Consider the following 20,118-nt stretch of genomic DNA (forward strand, 5'->3'; position numbering starts at 1 on the left):
AGTAAAACACAGTTTAAATATAACTCTAACAAATGAAGCAGCTTAACCATTAACAGTTGAACAATATTTAAAAATGAAAGGAAGCAACTTCATTTGCTAGCTCATGACTCTTCCTGTTCCAAATAAGCAATATTCCTCTTACAAACTTAAATGACACTTTAAATACAGTTAGCAAGCATAAATATACTCGCTATAATGCATGTAGACAATCTTGAAGCTTTCAGTGAGAAAAATGAGTTTCAGAGCAGCCTGCAGAAACCTCTGCTTTAAACAATTCTAAGCTGCAAAAGCTTCTCCTCTCTGCTCCAGACCCAGCTCTGCCCATTAACCACATCATCGCATGACCCTGTCAATCAACTTCCCAAAGAACATTTTTATGTCAATAAAGATCTGTTAGCTCTGTCAAAGTAACAAATTCCTTGCTGAAAGGAGTAATTATCCTGCTTTTACGACATCGGAGCTAAATGTTATCCAGGCATACCGACTGCCTGTAGAATAAAGCTGAATTTTAAACATTCCCCTTAAACATAAAAGAACAATATATTTATTTAGTTATATCAATTGCACTACCATCACCATACCTATCCCACCATGGGAGTGGTATGCCAATGCAGAGAATGCAAAAATTCTGGCCCAGGTCTTAACATCTCTTAGGTATCTATTCAGCTAAGTTCTGCAGAACTTTCTTCACCCTGCCCACCCTCCCTTCCTATCTGAATTTTGTTTTACATTTTTTAACTTGAACTCAAGTACTTTTATCTGATCTATGTTGGTGTTTAAATGTTGTTGTGTTTCTTTAAAGCTAACTCACTTCAACACTGTTCAAAATCAAAAGAATTCTCCATTTTATTTCCCTTTAGGAGACAGTCAGGAGAATAAAAATAAGGAGGAACCCTCAGGTAAGATGGTAACAACTTTTAATTTTGCATTTAAAATGTCTTTGAAAGCTAGAAGGAGGTGAGGATATTATTTTTTAGCACAGCAAATTGCTATAATCTGGAATGCACTGCCAGAAAGCAGATTCAGCAGCAATTTTCAAAATGTTGTGGGATATACACTTGAGAAGGTAAGATCTGCAGTATTATTGAGCAGGAACAAGCCATTGGTTAACAGTTCTTTCAATGATAAACTAGCAAAAAGAAGAAGGAGAAGACATAGGATTTTGATAGATATACTCAAGGAAACTAGGGAGGAGATAGTAGATAAACACAGGCCCAGATCTTCAGAGGAGAGACAATCTTTATCGGGTTGCCTCTCCATTTGAAAGCTCCCCCCCAACTCGAATCTGCTTCACGTTTCTTCTGCGACCTTCTGAGTCCAGCTTTTCCAGAAATACAGAGCGCAATGTCCACTTGAAAACTCCTTCAAAACAGAGAAGAGTTGGAGGAAGACAGGACATGCTCCCTGATTAAGGCCAATGGTCTATTTAAATGTCCAGTCTTTCAATGATGGTGAATGTGTGAGTGTATCAATGAGTGAATGGGTAGGGGCGATAGCATGGGTAGATGGGTGAGGTGAGTGAGTGAGTGTGGTGGGTAGGTTGGGTCGGTGGATAAGTGGATAGGTAGATAGATGGGTGAGATGGATAAGTGGGCAGGTGGGTGAGTAGGTCAAGGGGTAGCCAGGTTGGTCGAGTGGAGCGAACTATGTGGGTGAAGCATAGTTTTCTCTCAGAAGCTAAGTATTGAGCTAAACCCAGCGAAATACAAAGACTTGTGAAATGCTGGTATGTTGGTTAAAGATGTTTTTTTATTGACCAACGCGTGCTGGGAGAAAGGCAGCCGGACACGCCAACTTCTTTCTGAAGTCTACAATGCAATGGCAAAACGGAAATCGAAAATTGTTTTCCCCCACCTGTCATCCTAACTGGATTCTCCAATCACAATAGTACACATTATTTACCTTGGCCAATTGCATCCTACCTTCTAGCAGAATTAGGAATTCATTGATCTGTAGAATCTGGAAGTTCCTACCCACTGTTACTAAGCAACCTCACATACGTAAATCCGTAAGGTTCAAAGGTTGCTTTCTCACCATGAGCCACAGAGTTGAAAGGGTGACGTTTCCCACTGTCTTGCTCTGCCTTATTATCAGTAGGAATTGAATAATTTATATACTCTGTGAATACTTCGATTCATTTTCTAAAGTATGAGAATTTGCACTCTCCATCACTTTCTTCTGATAACATAACTGTATTGTGTGGCTTAGTGTTCCCAAAGAATGTGGCCTATCTGGTTTAACTGTCTTCCCATTATAATCCAGGGCAGTTTGCATTTTGGCCAAGGTTCACAATATATTCAAAAATACTTGTTCAAATCAGAAGTATCCCTCCCCCAAGATCATCCATTCCCTCTTTACTCTTCCCTCCAGCCTCTCAAAGCTATATATACAATACATGTTTAATTTCTATAATGTTAGTTATGTGTGCATCTATGCAAGTAGTACCTTTGTATACAATAAGTATAAGGCTCATTGTGGTCCTTATTCTAAGTTAATTTCCCCTGTTTAGTAATCTTATTAGTTTTTAAACCCAGGGATTTCTGAATTCCTCTGACAGTGGGTGATAGGATTAGTAAGTTTGCGGATGTCACAAGTTTGGCCGCTGGTTGACAGTGAGGTTGAGTGTCTTGAACTACAGAAAGATACAGATGGGATAGTCAAATGGGCAGATAAGCGGCAGATGGAATTTAACCCTGAAAAGCGTGAGGTGATGCACTTTGGATGGAGTAATTTGACAAGGAAGTACTCAGTGAATGGCATGACGCTGGGAAGTTCTGATGAACAAAGGGACCTTGGCGTGTTTGTCCATAGTTCCCTGAATGCAGAAGGGCATGTTAGCGGGGTCGTGAGAAAGGCATATGAGACACTTGCCTTTATCATTCACAGCATTGATTGCAAATGCAGGGAGGTCATATCAGGTCATAGCTCTGATAAAGGGTTGCCCAGACTCGAAACGTTGGCTCTATTCTCTCTCCACAGATACTGTCAGACCTGCTGAGGTTTTCCAGGTGTAGTTGGTTTGTATCAGTGGGGTAGTCAAGTTGAGTCTGGGGTTAGTCAGGTAGTTGGGACGGTAGTAGGGGGTTAGTAGGGGAGGGTCGTTCAGTGTGAGTGGTCGGGAGGGTCAGTATTTGAATTCCCCTAGAGGTAGGATAGATATTTGGAAGATTTGACCCACAAACTGATAATATAAAAGTTCCATAGTTGCTGGAATATTGCCAGAGGACAGGCAAACAGCCAATGTTACTCCTACGTTTGAAAAAATGGAGATGGACCAAAATATCTGGGTGGAACAGTTTAGTCATACGAACATACAAACAAATGAATTAGGAGCAGGAGTAGGCAGTCGACCCCTCAAACCTGCTCTACCATTCAATAAGAAAATGGCTGATCTGATTGTGATCTCAACCCATATTGTTGCCTAACTCCAATAACTTATTACCACTTTGTTAATCAAGAATCTATCTAGTTCAACCTTAAAAATATTGAATGACTTTGCTTCCACTGTCTTTTGAGGAAGAGAGTTCCAGAGACTCATGATCCTCAGAGAAGAGATTTCTCCTCATCTCCGCCTTAAATGGGTGACCCCTTATTTTTAAATCGTCATCCCTAGTTATAGGTTCTCCAGCAAGACGAAACATCCTCCTGCATCCATTCTGTCAATACCCCTCCGGATCTTAAGTGTTTTGATCAAGTCACCTCTTATTCTTCTAAACTCTAGTGGATACAATTTTTGATTTGATTTGTTTTATTATTGTCACATGTATTAGCATACAATGAAAAATATTGGGCCCGATTTTACCAAAACTTCGGGCCCGTTTTCAGGCGCAAAATGGCGGTAAAGTTGGGTGTCGGGCCTATGCCGCGATCCGCACCCGATTCCTAGCGGATCGCACCTTTATCAACAGCCGATTCGGGCGCCGTTCCGGTGCGCGCCCACATCGGCGCACCCAACTTTACCATCAATTCCCCCTTTACCAGCGTCCGGCCCAATTCGCGTCCGCGCCTTTACCAACCTGATACATAAAAGTCCAGCTTGTACTTTTATTCGGCAGGGGAATCGCTGAGGCCCACCCTTCGTGGACACACCCTCTAACCACCCAGCAGACCCACCGCCCCCACCCCCCGAGATCGGACCCCTCTGGGAGGCAGGAGCCTCCCCCGGGATCGGACCCCTCTGGGAGGCAGGAGCCCCCCCCCCCCCTCCGGATCGGACCCCTCTGGGAGGCAGACCCCCCCCCGCCCCCCCAGGATTGGACCCCTGTGGGAGGCAGTCCCACCCCCCCCCCCACCGCCCCCCGGGATCGGACCCCTCTGGGAGGCAGGCCTCCCCAGCAGAGCACACCTCTAACCTACCGTGACCGTGGTCTCCCTCCACCATCGTTCCCGCTCACCTTCAGTCCTTCGACAGCCTGCAGCACGTTCCTGGACACTGACTTCGAGCCACGGCTGAAGTGACCGGGATTCACACAGGTCCGCTGGTGTCTGCCGGAGGAGGGGGGGTGGGCCCAGTTGGAACTCTGGCTGCGGGGGGGGGTGGGATGAGGAGAGGGGGCGGGCCCACATCGCCCTCTTGGTGGGGGGGGGGGGGGGGGGGGTGGGAGGGGAGGGGGTGTGAATTATCATCCCCTGGGGGGGTGGGAGGGGAGAAGGGGTGTGACGTCTAATCCTCTGGGAGGTGGGGGGTGGGAGGGGAAGTGACGTCTCATCCCCTGGGGGGGAGGGGGGTGGGAGGGGAGGGGTGTGACGTCTCATCCTCTGGGTGGTGGGGGGGGTGGAGGGGGTGTGACGTATCATCCTATGGGGGCGGGGGGGGAGAGGGGGTGTGACTCTCACCCTCCGGTCGGGGGGATTCCACTACGTGTCTGTGGCCGATCCCTCCTGGCACCATCACTGGTACACTACCAGCCACAGCCATCTCTCCCGCTCTCTCGCACCTGCAGGGAAGAGTAATCTGTGGTTGGTAGTGAATCAGTGATGGTGCCAGGAGGGATCGGCCGCAGACTGGCAGCGGAACCCCCCCCACCCCCCCAGGGAATGAGACGCCACACCCCCTCTCCCCCATTCCCCAGGGAATGAGACGTCACGCCCCCTCTCCCCCACCCCCCCCAGGGAATGAGACGCCACACCCCCTCTCCCCCACTCCCCAGGGAATGAGACGTCACACCCCCTCTCCCCCACTCCCCAGGGAATGAGACGTCACACCCCCGCCCCTCCCCCTCCCCCCAGGGAATGAGACGTCACACCCCCGCCCCTCCCACCCCCCCCCCCCCCCAGGGAATGAGACGTCACACCCCTGCCCCTCCCCCCCCCCAGGGAATGAGACGTCACACCCCCTCCCCTCCCACCCCCCCAGGGAATGAGACATCACACCCCCTCCCCTCCCACCCCCCCCAGGGAATGAGACGTCACACCCCCTCCCCTCCCACCCCCCCCCCCCCCCCAGGGAATGAGACGTCACACCCCTCCCCTCCCACCCCCCCGAGGGAATGAGACGTCACACCCCCTCCCCTCCCACCCCCCCCCAGGGAATGAGACGTCACACCCCCTCCCCTCCCACCCACCCCAGGGAATGAGACGTCACACCCCCTCCCCTCCCACCCCCCCCAGGGAATGAGACGTCACACCCCCTCCCCTCCCACCGCCCCCCCCAGGGAATGAGACGTCACACCCCCTCCCCTCCCACCCCCCCCAGGGAATGAGACGTCACACCCCCTCCCCTCCCACCCCCCCCAGGGAATGAGACGTCACACCCACTCCCCTCCTCCCCCCCGACCAGAGGATGAACGGCAGAGAGGCTTTTTCCGCTCTCTGCTTTTTTTTTCACGCCCGGGCACGTTCTGTCAGATTTGTAAGCCCCGCCCACTGGACCGGCGCCGGAAAAAAGCGTATGGGCGCGCTGGAGCACGGCCTCCGGGCTCAGATCTATTTGACGCCCGTACCCGGCACTTAGTCTCTAAATGGTAAAATCGGGCCCATTGTTTCTTGCGCTATGCAGACAAAGCATACCATTCATAGAGTACATAGGGGAGAAGGAAAAAGGATGGTGCAGAATGTAGTAGAGAATGGTGTAGAGAAAGACTGATTTAATCTGAGGTCGGTCCATTCAGAAGTCTGATGGCAGCAGGGGAGAAGCTGCTCTTGAGTCGGCTGATACGTGATCTCAAACTTTTGTATCTTTTTCCTGACAGAAGAAGGTGGAAGGGGGCCTTTCCCAACCTCTTCAACTTTTTCTCATGAAACAACCTGCCCATTCCTGGGATTCATCTAGTAAACCTTCTCCGAACTGCTTCTGAAGCATTTATAGCTTTCCTTAAATAAGAAAACCAACACTGTACACAATACTCCAGATGTGGGGCGGGGTTTTACGGCCACGCTCGTCCCAAAACTGTAAAATCCTGCCCAAGGTCAACGGATCTTTCCATGGCCCACCCCTCGTCTGCTCCAATTCCCGTGGCGGGCAGGGTGGTAAAACTCCGGCGTGGTCTCATGGTGCCCTGTACACCTGAAGCATCACCTCCTACTTTTGTATTCAATCCCTCCTGCAATAAGTAATAATATTCTATTAGCTTTTGTACTTGCTGTACCTGAATACTCATCTTCTGTGACTCATGGACTTGGACACCCAGATCCCTCTGCACCTCAGAGCTGTGCGATCTCTCACCATTTTGATGCCTAAACTTATCTTTGATTCTTCCTGACAAAATGGGCAATTTGCCAATTGTCCACGTTATAATTCAGTTGCCAGATTTTGCCCACTGACTTAACCTATCGATGTCCTTTTGTAGCACCCTTATATCCTCTTCACAATTTACTTTCCTACCTATCTGTGTTTTGTTCACAAAATTAGTAGCCATACCTTTAGTCCGTTTATCCAAGTCATTTATATAAATTGTAAAAAGTTGAGGCCCCTATAGCACACTACCCGTAACATCCTGCCAACTAGAAAAAGACCCATTTTTACCAACTGTTTCCTGTTAGCTAGCCAATCTTCTACCCATGCCACTATGTTACCCCCCCTACACCATGAGCTTATATTCTCCACAATAACTGTGGCACCCCATCAAATGTCTTCTGGAAATCTAGGGACAGTACCTCCACCAGTTCTCCTTTATCCACAGCACATGTAACTCTTTCAAGAACTCCAACAAATACAATCTCCCTTTCACAAAACCATGTTGACTCTTTCTAATTGCCTTAAATTTTTCCAAGTGCCCTGCTGTAAGTTAGAAATCATAGAAGGCTACAGTGCAGAAGGAGGCCATTTGGCCCATCGAGTCTGCACAAACCACAATCCCACCTAGGTCCTATCCCCATAACCCCACGTATTTACCCTAGCCAGTCCCCCAGACACTAAGGGGCAATTTAGCATGGCCAATCCACCTAACCTGCATAGCTTTGGACTGGGGGAGGATACCGGAGCACCGGAGGAAACCCACGCAGACACGGGGAGGATGTGCAAACTCCACACAGACAGTGACCCAAGCAGGGAATCGAACCCGGGTCCCTGGTGCTGTGAGGCAGCAGTGCTAACCACTGTGCCACCATGCTGCCCTTCTTTAGTACTTTAAACTTCTTTGATAATGGCTTCTAACATTTTCCTTATGATAGATGTTAAGCTGACTGATCTATAGTTTCTTCAGTTCTGTCTCCCTCCCTTTTTGAATAAAGGAGTTACATTCGCTATTTTACAAGCTTAACGGAATTTTCCCCAATTCTAAGCAAATTTGTAAAATTAAAATCAATGCTTCGACTACCTCATTAGTCACTTCTTTGGGTGAAGTCCATCCAGAATTTGAAAGCCCACAGATCCAACAATTTGCTCAGTACCATTTCCCTGGTGATTATAATTTTCTTGAGTTCCTTCCGCCCTTCCATTTCCTGATTTACAGCTAATTCTGGGATTTTACTGATATTCTCTACAGCGAAGATCAATATAAAATATTTGTTTAATTTGATCTGCAGATGGGCGACACAGTGGCACAGTGGTAAGCACTGCTGCCTTACAGCGCCAGGGACCCGGGTTCAATTCCAGCCTTGGGTGACTGTCTGTGCGGAGTTTGCACGTTCTCCCCATGTCTGCGTGGGGTTTCCTCTGGGTTTCCTTCCATAGTCCAAAGATGATCAGGTGGATTGGTCATGCTAAATTAGCCTTGACTGTGCAAAGATGTGTAGGTTAGGTGGATTAGACAAGGTATATGTGTGGCATTCTGGGGATAGGGTAGGGGCAGAGAGTGATGGGGGTGGGTCTGGGCGACGTGCTCTTTTGAACAGTCGGCACAGACTTGATGGGCCGAATGGCTTCCTTCTGCACTGTTGGGATTCTATGGAATCTGGAACAAAACCAAGCCTCAGAAACTACAGACATAGGGTGAACCTTGATCCTTTTAGCTGTTGCAACACAAACAGATTTTTCCCAACTCCAACCTTCATTCCCCTAGCCTTGCTTCATCTGTCTACCCCATATTCCCCCACATTCATTCATTCATTCCTGCCTTCCTTTCCCATTCATTTTGGTTCCCACTCATTTACCCCACTAATCGGACCTTGAACTTGCCATCGATATGTAACGAGGGAAATTGGGCATTACATTGACGGGTAGAAATGCAATTTTATTATTATGATTTGCTTATCCTTTTCTCTTTCCAGTCTGCCAATCTGCTTCAGTTGCTGACATTGTTTTCCTTGTGGATGAGTCGAGTAGCATTGGAAAAAGAAACTTCCAGCTGATCCGGAAATTCCTTTACAACCTTGTCAATGTGCTGAATGTTGGGCCTGAACAGATCCACATTGGTTTGGTTCAGTACAGCACAGTCACAATGCCAGAGCTTTATCTAAACAGCTTAAAGAGCAAGCCTGACATCCTGAAACAGATCCAAAACATACCATACAGAGGTGGAGGAACCTACACGGGAGCAGCTATGGCATATCTGAGGCAATGGTACTTTAACCCCAGGGGTGGAAGTCGCCTGAATCAAGGTATTCCTCAGATTGCGGTGGTTGTCACGGATGGCAAGTCCCAGGATAAAGTGACAGAAGCAGCCGTTGCCCTCCGACGTTCTGGCGTTTCTGTGTTTGCCTTCGGAATCGAAAACGCTGTCGAAAGTGAACTCCGCAAAATCGCCTCCTATCCCGCAGAAAGCTATGTCAGCATACTCCAGCACTTCGACCAATTAGAGCATGTAGAGGGACAAATTCAGAAGAAGATTTGCAATGAGATACTTCAGCAGATTTCAATGATTCCCGAACAAACTCAGCAACTCCATCAGGGTGAGGCCTGTCATTTTTATTTTCTGGTGTTACATATTGTTTCGTGTGATCCGCATGCTAAGGTGGGGAAGGTGACTTCGGAGATGAATTTTGTATTGAATTGAAGTGCTGATGGTCGATTAGTTGGCAACACTTTCCCTCTGAGTCAGATGTTCAGAGTTCAGCTCACACCCAGGGCTTGAATTCAAAAATAAGTTTAAAGTTATTTATTAGTGTCACGAGTAGGCTTACATTAACACTGCAATGAAGTTACTGTGAAAATTCCCTAGTTGCCACACTCCGGCACCTGTTCGGGTACACTGAGGGAGAATTTAGCATGGCCAATGCACCTAACTAACACGTCTTTCAGGCTGTGGGAGGAAACCGGAGCACCAGGAGGCTGAAACTCCAGTGTAGTGCTGAGGGATTTTCGATGACTTGAGACCATAAGGCTCCACCTTCCCTATCAGATGATTAGAAACATAGAACTAGGATCAGGAGCTAGGCCATTCGGCCCTTTTAGCTTGCTCCACCATTCCATATGATCATTGCTGATCCTCAATCTCAATGTTATATTTCCACTTACTCCTCATACCCCCTGATGCCATTAAAATCTAAAAAAAAACCTATGGAAACATAAATAGAACCATAGAACCATAGAACGTTACAGCACAGAAACAGGCTTTTTGGCCCTTCTTGGCTGTGCCGAACCATTTTTCTGCCTAGTCCCACTGACCTGCACCTGGACCATATCCCTCCACAACCCTCTCATCCATGTACCTGTCCAAGTTTTTCTTAAATGTTAAGAGTGAGCCCACATTCACCACTTCATCTGGCAGCTCATTCCATACTCCCACCACTCTCTGTGTGAAGAAACCCCCCCTAATATTCCCTTTAATCTTTTCCCCCTTCACCCTTAACCCCATGTCCTCTAGTTTTTTTCTCCCCTAGCCTCAGTGGAAAAAGCCTGCTTGCATTCACTCTATCTATACCCATAATAATTTTATACACCTCAGTCAAATCTCCCCTCATTCTTCTACGCTCCAGGGAATAAAGTTCTAACCTATTCAACCTTTCTCTGTAACTCAGTTTCTCAAGTCCCGGCAACATCCTTGTAAACCTTCTCTGCACTCTTTCAACCTTATTAATATCCTTCCTGTAATTAGGTGACCAAAACTGCGCACAACATTAGAGATTACAGTGCAGTATTTTGAAGAAGAGTAGGAGTGTTATTCCCAGTGCCCTGGTCAATATTTATCTTCGAATCCCTACTGTGCAGAAGGAGGCCATTCAGTCTGCACTGACTCTCTGAAACAGCATCTTACCCAGGCCCATCCCCCGCCCTCTCCACGTCACCCCAGACATTTACCCCACAAATTCTCCTAACCCACATATCATTTGGACACTAAGGGGCAATTTAACATGGCCAATCCACCTCACCTGCACATCTTTGGACTGTGGGAGGAAACCGGAGCACCCAGAGGAGACCCGCGCAGACACAAGGAGAACGTGCAGACTCTGCACAGACAGTCACCTGAGGCCGGATTTGAACTCGGGTCCCTGGCACTGTGAGGCAGCAGTGCCAACCACTGTGCCACCATGCCACCCGCAATCAACAGCATGACAGATTATCTGATAATCTGGTAAACAGATTGGCGACTGTGTTTCCAGCATTACAACAGTCACGACATTTCAAAAGTACTTAATTAAAAGTAAATTACTGCAGATGCTGAAAATCTGAAATGTGGTGGATAAAGCTGGAAAAACTCAGCAGGCCGAGCAGCAGCAGCTGTGGAGAGAGAAACAGAGTTAATGTTTCGAGTCCATGTGAGCTCTGAAGAAAAGTCAAATGAACGCAAACCATTAACTCTGCTTCCATCTCCAAAAATGCTACCAGACCTGCAGAGATTTTCCTGCATTTTTCTGTTATTATTTCAAAAGTATTTCATTAGTTATAAAGCACTTTGAGAATTCCGGTGATCGTGAATGGTTCTCCAGGGCCTTTAGGCTTCTGACTGGGGCAGCATGGTGGCACAGCGGTTAGCACTGCTGCCTCACAGCTCCAGAGACCTGGGTTTGATTCCCGGCCTAAGTCACTGTCTGTGTGGAGTTTGCACATTCTCCCCGTGTCTGCGTGGGTTTCCTCCAGGTGCTCCAGTTTCCTCCCACAGTCCAAAGATGTGCGGGTTAGGTGGATTGGCCATGCTAAATTGCCCCTTAGTGCCCCAGGATGCATAGTTTAGGGGGATTAGTGGGATAAATATGTGGTGTTATGGGAATAGGGCCTGGATGAGATTGTTGTTGGTGCAGACACGATGGGCTGAATGGCCTCCTTCTGCACTGTGGGGTTTCAATGATGACTGCAATACAACCTTGGTCCGAATGTGGACAAAAGAGTTGAGCTGAGAATGTCTGTCCGAGACATTAAGGCAAACTTTGACCGAATGTGGCATCAAGGAGCCCTAGCACAACTGGAGTCAGTGGGAATCTGCGGGGAAACTACCGGCTGATTGAAGTCGTATCTAACACAAAGGAAGATGTTTCTGGTTGTTGGAGGTTATTCATCTCAGTTCCAGGCTTTCACTGAAGATGTCCCTTATGTTAGTACCCTCGGCCCAAATAAATTCATCTGTTTCATCAATAATCTTCTCTCTAATATCGGGTCAGAATTGCAGATGTTTGCTGATGATTGCACAATGTTCAATATCACTTATGAGCTCATGGAAATCGGTTGTAGTCAAGATCCCAATCCCGGGTTTTAGTGCCAGGGTTTGAAAACAGTCCACTCACTTTGCTGGACTTGATAAGTACAAGAGTTCACCCAAAGTATAAAGGAAATGATATAGTTCTTCTCTGCTTGCAACTTGGAAACCCTCAATGGATTCCTCCAAACGATGTTTCATTTTAGGTGTCGAGTTTGGATCAAATCTCTTCTATTCTAGCAAAGTTAATTTGAATGTTACTTCCATAGATTTCTGTAAGTTGCTATTATGCAATCATTGGATCACTCAACTCCGTTAAACTTCAGCCAGTTTGCAAAAAGGATCTTCTTCCTCCTTCAGGCACTATACCCTGAGGGCATTGGCAACCATGGATTTGGTCTATGATGCCCCTCTCCGCACCCATCACTGTGACTTGTACTCCCTGATTAACTGGCCCTCATTGCACCTAAGACGCCAACTCCACTGGTTTCTGTCCATTTCTTGAACCCTGCTCGAGAAAACAACTGCCTATTTGAAATGTTTGTGACAGTTTACTATCTCTTTTTATAAACTGAGGTCAAGTTGATCACTGCAAGAGTGAGCACAGTTTTTTTATCATAATTCATTTCAGTCTGTGGCTGCCAATGACTGGAACAAGGCACAATTAAAGCTGAAACTAGCCAGTGTTATTACAGCCTTTTGCTGAAGGGTTAAGGTCCTGTTGATTTATGCTTATATTCGCTAAACTGTCTTCTTTTCCACTGCAAATTTGTATGTTATTGTTCTTAGTGTTTAAATGAATTGTGTTATTGTGTGACTTCTGTTGCTGCGGGCGTTGTCCTCTTGGCCAGGTTGTTATTGTACGTGAGAATTGGCTAAACTAACTTTGGCTCAACAAAGGTTAGACAAATAAAACAAAATTTAAAGATTACTGCAGTAGTTTGCTGTTGCCTTCTGCAATATGGATGGCCAGGAAACTCTCCTGCTCTTACTGCCTGCCATTGAGCAAACTGGAAGGACTCACAGGCTGATAATCAACTCGTTTATCCATATTATGATTGCATCTTCCATTGTCCATTAAGTCCTGAAGTGGGCCATGAACACAGAGCTTCTTGCCCAGAGGTGGGAATGCAATGCTCGGCCAGACAACCTCAGCTTGCAAGAAGAATGTACATTGTAAAAAGTATAATACTAATCCTAGAACTCCATTTTATGATGGCAGATGTAGGTTTTACAATGTCTATATCTCAGATGTTCCAGTTCATTATGATTAAGAAATTGTAACAATGTGGATTCTCCATTAAGCCATACAAATTAGTGTCAAGGTTCTGGTGTGTGTTCCAGTTGTTTGACGCGAACTGAAGGAATGTTCCCTTCTCTTTTCAGGCTGTGTTGAAACTGATGAAGCAGATATCTTTTTCCTAATTGATGGGTCAGGCAGCATAAGCCCTGAAAATTTCCAAGATCTGAAAAGATTCCTGGTGGACATAATGAAGGTATTCAGTATCGGTACAGACCAGGTTCGCGTTGGCGTTGTCCAATACGCAGATAATCCACGAGTTGAAGTTGGAAGCACGCAATATGCCCACAAAATGGAACTGGAGCGAGTGATCAGACAAATTGTTCAAGTCGGAGGAGGCACTAACACAGGGCGTGCGCTAACCTACATGAAGAATTTCATCGGCGAGGCAGAGAAAAGCCGGAAGACTAGAGTGCGGCGATTCCTCATCACCGTCACAGATGGAAAGTCACAAGATGATGTAACAACTCCTGCTGTAGAGCTACAGAAACAAGGGGTCACTGTCTATGCTGTTGGTGTGGGAGTTGCAAATAAAAATGAACTTCAGCTCATTGCAGGTGCTGACGAAAGAGTCTTTTACACAGACAACTTTGATGCTTTGACAAATATGCAAAACGGAATCGTACGAGATATCTGTTCAAAGGAAGGTAAGAGTTCTTCCATCTTCTCTGAAAGAGCATCTTTTTGAACATCAATGCATGAATTAAAACCTTCCCTTTGAACATTTCTTCAACTCAATATTAGAAACGGACTAATTACTGAGTCATTTGCTTTTAACCCTGTTAATAAAACAAACATTGCAGATTCCAAGTAGAAACTGGCGAATGATTCACATCTTTATATTTTTTGGAGTTAGAGCTTTCACACCATAAGACATAGAAGCAGAATTAGGCCACTCGGCCCATCGAGTCTGCTCCACCATTCAATCATGGCTGATATTTTTCTCATCCCCATTCTCCTGCCTTTTCCTCATAACCCCTGATCCCCTTATTAATCAAGAACCTATCTATCTCTGTCTTAAAGACACTCAATGACCTGGCCTCCTGCGGCAAATAGTTCCACAGATTCACCACTCTCTGGCTGAAGAAATATCTGTTTTAAAGGATCGTCCCTTTAGTCTGAGGTTGTGCCCTCTGCTTCTAGTTTTTCCCGACCAGTGGAAACAGCCTCTCCACGTCCACTCTATAATCCACTTCATAATGCACTGTTGTTTTTTTTTCAATGCAAAAGAAGAATTGTAAATTGAGTTCCACACCTGTGCAGAGCAGGGAGCATGAATGGTGGAGCTGTGCATGTTTTTGCAGTAATGTATAATGAATATCCATTTTCCTGTTGGAACACAATGGGAGCGCAAACTCCAGATAATTTGGTCTCTGTCCAGACAATTTTCCAGCTTGGTTGAGATCAGTTCATGTCAAACCAACCAGGAATTAATCCTGGAACATTATTGATCTGTATGGCGCAGTGCCTTCATTGCTGCCCTTCTGAGACCTTTGTCACCATTCCAGCAACATGGGGAAACAAGCATCGAGATGAGAATTTGCCAAGTGTAAGAACTGTAATCAAGAGATCATCCAAGAACCTGTTATTTTACTTGGAGTCTGAGCGGCTTCTCAAAATAAATCTTTGTTTGTCTTTTTTCCATCGGGAATTTTGGAACGCTAAAGCTTCCTTTCCCTTCTTTGAATTGCAACTTGGTAGGGTCTCATAGGGGCATGGCTACAACTCCTGAGGTGTTATTTGTTCCTGGAACAGACCAAGGCTGGGGTTTTCCAATCCCTCCATGGCAGGAGATTAGGCAGCCCAGCTCAGCAGGACCAGACAATCCTGGCAGTAGGTGGGGCTGGGTAATTAGTTGCCAAAGTAAAGCAAAATTCTCTGGTAGTAGAGGAGACCCTGGAGATCCATCCACAGAGAAGCCCCTTACACTGGGAAGGCGATGGCCTAGTGGTATTGTCGCTAGACTATTCATCCAGAAACTCAGCGACTGTTCTGGAGACCCAGGTTCGAGTCCCACCACAGCAGATGGTGAAATTTGAATTCAATAAAAAATATTTAGGATTAAGAATCTGCTGATGACCACAAAACCATTGTCGATTGTCGGAATGACCCAAATGGTTGACTAATGTCCTTTAGGGAAGGAAATCTGCCATCTTTACCTGGTCTGGCCTCCATGTGACACCAGAGCCACAGCAATGTGGTTGACTCTCAGCTGCCCTCAGGCAACCATGGATGGGCAATAAATGCTGGCCAGCCAGTGGCACCCATGTCCCACAAATGAATAAAAAAATGTTACAAGTTGATTTACACCATGTATCTCTCTTGAATCTACAGTGGGTCACTAAATAGGCATCTGTGTGTAACTCATAATGTGAGAATTTGCTGAGTTGTGTTTTTGGACATTTGGATTTCATTGCTCATGCCTCTTTCTCCAGTTGCCTTCTTCTCCAGACAGATCTCTACCTTTACCTTCTCATTTAAATCCCTTCTGGGTTTTAATTCGAAAAGGCACTCATCATCCTCAGGTTGTTTACGAGTTAAATCTTCTTCCCATGTCAATCTGGGCTAACTGAACTTCACAGAATTAATGTGTCTGAAACAGAAGCTCCTGTCAGTTCTATATGAGTGTCAATTATTGGGCATGAGATGCAGATTACAATATTCCCAAGTCCGCTATGAGGGCAGACAGATGCATTACCTAGGCAACGGGTGGGAGCAGCAATTCAGCAACAGAATGTCATGACCAGAGACCTGTGGAACAGGTATCCAGTGTTCCTGTAAATGATAAGGTGAGATTGCGTGTTTGCGGTTGAATGAGGTGTGAAGGAGATAACTGTGGCTAAGGAACCTGGGTAAGGTTTCCTCATGAAACCCAGAGGAACTGGAGTAAAAGGTAAACGTTTTGCCTGCTGGGTCTCTTCGGGCCCATGACCTGGGCTACCTCCAGGCCTTGCAGGGACGTCATCACTTGCTCTGCTTAGGCCTCGGATTAAAAGAGCAGATCATATCCCAGTGAAATCATTAGGCCTCGCCCTGCACACACTCCAAAGATGTGCGGGTTAGGTTCATTGGCCATGCTAAATTGACCCTCGTGTGAGGGGATTAGCAGGGTAAATATGTGGGGTTACGGGATAGGACCTGGTTGCAAACTCGATGGGCCAAATGGCCTCCTTCTACACTATAGGGATTCTATTATTCTATGATTTATAAAGAACCTGCCAACATGCGAAAGGTACCTGTCCAGCTAGCAAAAGAACAGGTTAACATCAGGGTGTGGCAGGAAGGCAACGTGATTTGAAGAGACCTATTTTAACTCCCCCTACCTTCTCACCTAATTCAGGCATGCAGAGTTAAAATTCGGGTCTGAGTGTTAATGTGTTTTATCCAGTAGTTTTTCTGTTCTTTGTGCTAAAGTTAACTTTATTCCTGTGGCTAGGAGATTGCAGGCCCAATATCTGTGAACCCTTTATTATCCTGACTTGCTTACTGTCCAGTGCGGTATCTCCCTCTGCGCAACTGCCTCCAACAAGTTGACCTTTCTTCAGATATAAACAACTAACTGGCAAGAGTTTAAAAATGACACTTTTCTCCATAACCTTGGAATTGTAGAGTTTCTCAGACATCTCTTTTTTTTAATTCATTCATGGCTCATGGGTGTTGCTGGCTGGCCAGCATTTATTGCCCATCCCTGGTTGCCCAAGGGCAGTTGAGAGTCAACCACATTGCTGTGGCTCTGAAGTCACTTGTAGGCCAGACCAGGTAAGGACGGCAGATTTCCTTCCCCAAAGGACGTTAATGAACCAGATGGGTTTTTCAGACGTATCAACAATGATTTCATGGTCATCAGTAGATTTTTCATTCCAGGATTCGAACCCGGGTTCCCAGAACATTAGCTGAGTTTCTGGATTAATAGTGTAGTGATAATCCCACTATGCCATCATCTCCCAATGTCACACTATTACTAATATATCAGATCCCTACCAGGAATTGAATAATGATGAAGAGCTTGAAATCTGACTTCTGTCACACCGTTTATATCTTTCAGCCTGCAGTAAGCTTGACCAAGCTGACGTCATCTTCCTCGTTGATGGATCGGGAAGCATAGCTCCCACTGATTTTCTGCTGATGAAAAAGTTCATCAATGTCTTTCTTAACAAAACCAACATCGGATTGGACAAAGTTCAAATTGGTTTGATCCAATTTAGCTCCAACCCCAAGCTAGAGTTCCAACTTGGTGCACATTCAACGAAAGCCAAAGCACGCAGAGCCATCAGTGACATGCAGCAGCTGGGAGGGGGCACTCTCACAGGCCAAGCGCTGAGCTATACAGCGGACTACTTTGATACGGCTAGAGGGGGTCGGCCTGGTATCCCACAGTACCTCATAGTGATAACCGATGGAGAGGCGCAGGATGAGGTCCTTCAGCCCGCCAAAGCCATGAGGGATAAAGGAATCACCGTGTTCGCTGTGGGTGTTTTCAATGCCAACAGCACCCAGCTTCTGGAAATGGGAGGATCTTGGGATAAGGTTTATTATGTTGAGAACTTTGAGCTACTGGAGAAAATAGAACTGCAAGTTTCATGGGAGATTTGCAGCCCACCTAAAGGTGAGTAAAAGTTCAGAAATAACTTTAAAGACGATGGGCAGTATGTTACCTTTCTTTCGCAGAGTGTGGCAGCGAGCGGGAAAAGTGGCCTGGAAGCCACCAGCACCAACAGGAGTTTTCTCCACCATATTGTTAGGAAGGTGATGTAAAAGACCTCAAGGGCAGGTCCCACGATGTCACGCTGGTGTGGTGGGCTGTGACTGAGTACGCCCTGTCAGCAACTTTGTTTATTGAAGGCCATTTTTAAAGGCCGCGCCCCGACACACAATGGTTCAAATGGACCCACCCCCCACACACCCCTACGCCACGCAATTGCCCGATGGCAGTGCCAGGTGGCAGTACTGGACATGACTTTCACCCTCCTAAGACGCGAGTGCCTCTGGGGGGGGTCTGTCCGCCAGATGCACGCCGTGGGAGACCAGTTGTCATTGGCGTTGGCATAAATGGACTTTCATATGTGGGGGTGTGGGGGTGGAATGATCAGGCACTGAGGCCTGATAATGAGATTGAAATTTATTACAATAGTGTTCATGACATTGAACATTACTGTTACGTTACGTTGCTGGCAACGGCGGGGCAATCTCGGCGAGACTCCCCACCAACATAGAATGCAATTTGAGTCTTTCATGACATTCCCTGTTCTTATCACCAAACCTGCCCGAAAAGAATGGGAGGGGAAGATCTGGGCCTACTGTGTCGAGTTTACACATTCTCCCCGTGTCTGCGTGCGTTTTCTCCAGCTGCTCCGGTTTCCTCCCACACTCCAAAGATATACGGGTTAGGTTGATTGGCCGTGTTAAATTGAGCCTAGTGTCTGGGGGCTTAACAGGGTAAATATGTAGGGTTATGGGAATAGAGTGGAATGCAGACTCAATGGGCCGAAAGGCCTCTTCTGCACGGAAGGGATTCTATGATGCATTTCTACTTCAGATACAAAGGTTCTAAGGATCTGGCTAACGGGACAAATTTATGATTGAGTGGCAGAAAATGACAAAGGGCTTTATGGGGAATAGGTCACCCGCCTACTCAGCAGCAGGAGTAGATTATTGATCTTAGCTCTGAAGGTTCCAAGTGAGTCAACATTCTCAGACATACAGTGGAGGCATTTCCAATTTTTTGTGACCTTTGGTGGGGAATAATTGTGCAGCCTGAGATCCTGAAGTTCAGATCTTCCATATTAGAAATTCTGTGGTCACTTTGTTTGGTCTTAAATAAACTGCTGGAAGGAGAATCATCGTTCTGTCATGAATAAAATATGAATCATTTTCCTTTCTGTTCTTCAGGCCTAAGATGTGAAATTTCCAACCAAGAGTCTTTCCATCTGTCTGTCTGTCTGTCTGTCTGTCTGTCTGTCTGTCTGTCTGTCTGTCTATCTATCTATCTATCTATCTATCTATCTATCTATCTATCTATCTATCTATCTATCTATCTGTCTATCTATCTTTCTATCTATCTATCTTTCTATCGATCTATCTGTCTGTCTCTGTCTGTCTGTCTGTCTGTCTGTCTGTCTGCCTGCCTATCTATCTATCTATCTATCTATCTATCTATCTATCTATCTATCTATCTATCTATCTATCTATCTATCTATCTATCTATCTATCTATCTATCTATCTATCTATCTATCTATCTATCTATCTGTCTGTCTGTCTGTCTGTCTATCTCTCCCTCCCTCCCTCCTCTGCTTTTAACTCATTTCTTAACATTGATCTCTTTGCCAAGCCTTTGGTCATCTGCCCTCATGTGATTTGATGGGTGGGATTTTCCAGCCCCGGTAAAGGCGTGGTTTACGGTGATGGAAGCAGCCCGCCATTGGTCAGCAGCAGTATCTTCCAGTTCTGCCGGTGTCTACATGGGGTTGGTGCATGCCCTGCACCCTCTATTGCTGGAGAATGTGCTGTGTATGTGTGCACATGTGCACATGCGTGTGTGTGTGCTGGAGGAGTGGGGTGGTGGCTCAAATTTTGGCCAATGTCAGATTTTGTCTGATAGCACCTCTGTCATGTGCCACTCTACCATGTTAAAGACTGTATATGTGTAATTGTTAATTTTGTTTTCACTTCATCTTACTTTAGAAAAGTCTCTCGCCCTCACTCTCTCTCTCACCCTCTCTCTCTCTCGCCCTCTCTCTCTCGCCCTCTCTCTCTCGCCCTCTCTCTCTCTCGCCCTCACTCTCTCTCTCGCCCTCTCTCTCTCGCCCTCTCTCTCTCTCTCGCCCTCTCTCTCTCTCTCTCTCTCGCCCTCTCTCTCTCGATCTCTC

The 20,118-nt window shown here is 46.3% G+C and overlaps 1 protein-coding gene across 2 annotated transcripts in view; it reads left to right on the top strand.

Moving 5' to 3' along the window:
- LOC144511884 (collagen alpha-6(VI) chain-like) overlaps nucleotides 1–20,118 on the top strand; it is a 158,239-nt gene that overhangs the window by 21,773 nt on the left and 116,348 nt on the right. The window contains exons 4-7 of one of the 2 annotated variants that reach the window (XM_078242317.1): nucleotides 861–899; nucleotides 8,650–9,270; nucleotides 13,338–13,898; nucleotides 17,297–17,857. In XM_078242317.1, the coding sequence (XP_078098443.1) occupies nucleotides 861–899; nucleotides 8,650–9,270; nucleotides 13,338–13,898; nucleotides 17,297–17,857 (1,782 nt within the window). The remainder of the gene's footprint in view (nucleotides 1–860; nucleotides 900–8,649; nucleotides 9,271–13,337; nucleotides 13,899–17,296; nucleotides 17,858–20,118) is intronic. The other variant, XM_078242325.1, reaches the window with a different exon arrangement.

This window comes from Mustelus asterias, chromosome 2 (assembly GCF_964213995.1).
Source record: "Mustelus asterias chromosome 2, sMusAst1.hap1.1, whole genome shotgun sequence".
Lineage (NCBI taxonomy): Eukaryota > Metazoa > Chordata > Chondrichthyes > Carcharhiniformes > Triakidae > Mustelus > Mustelus asterias.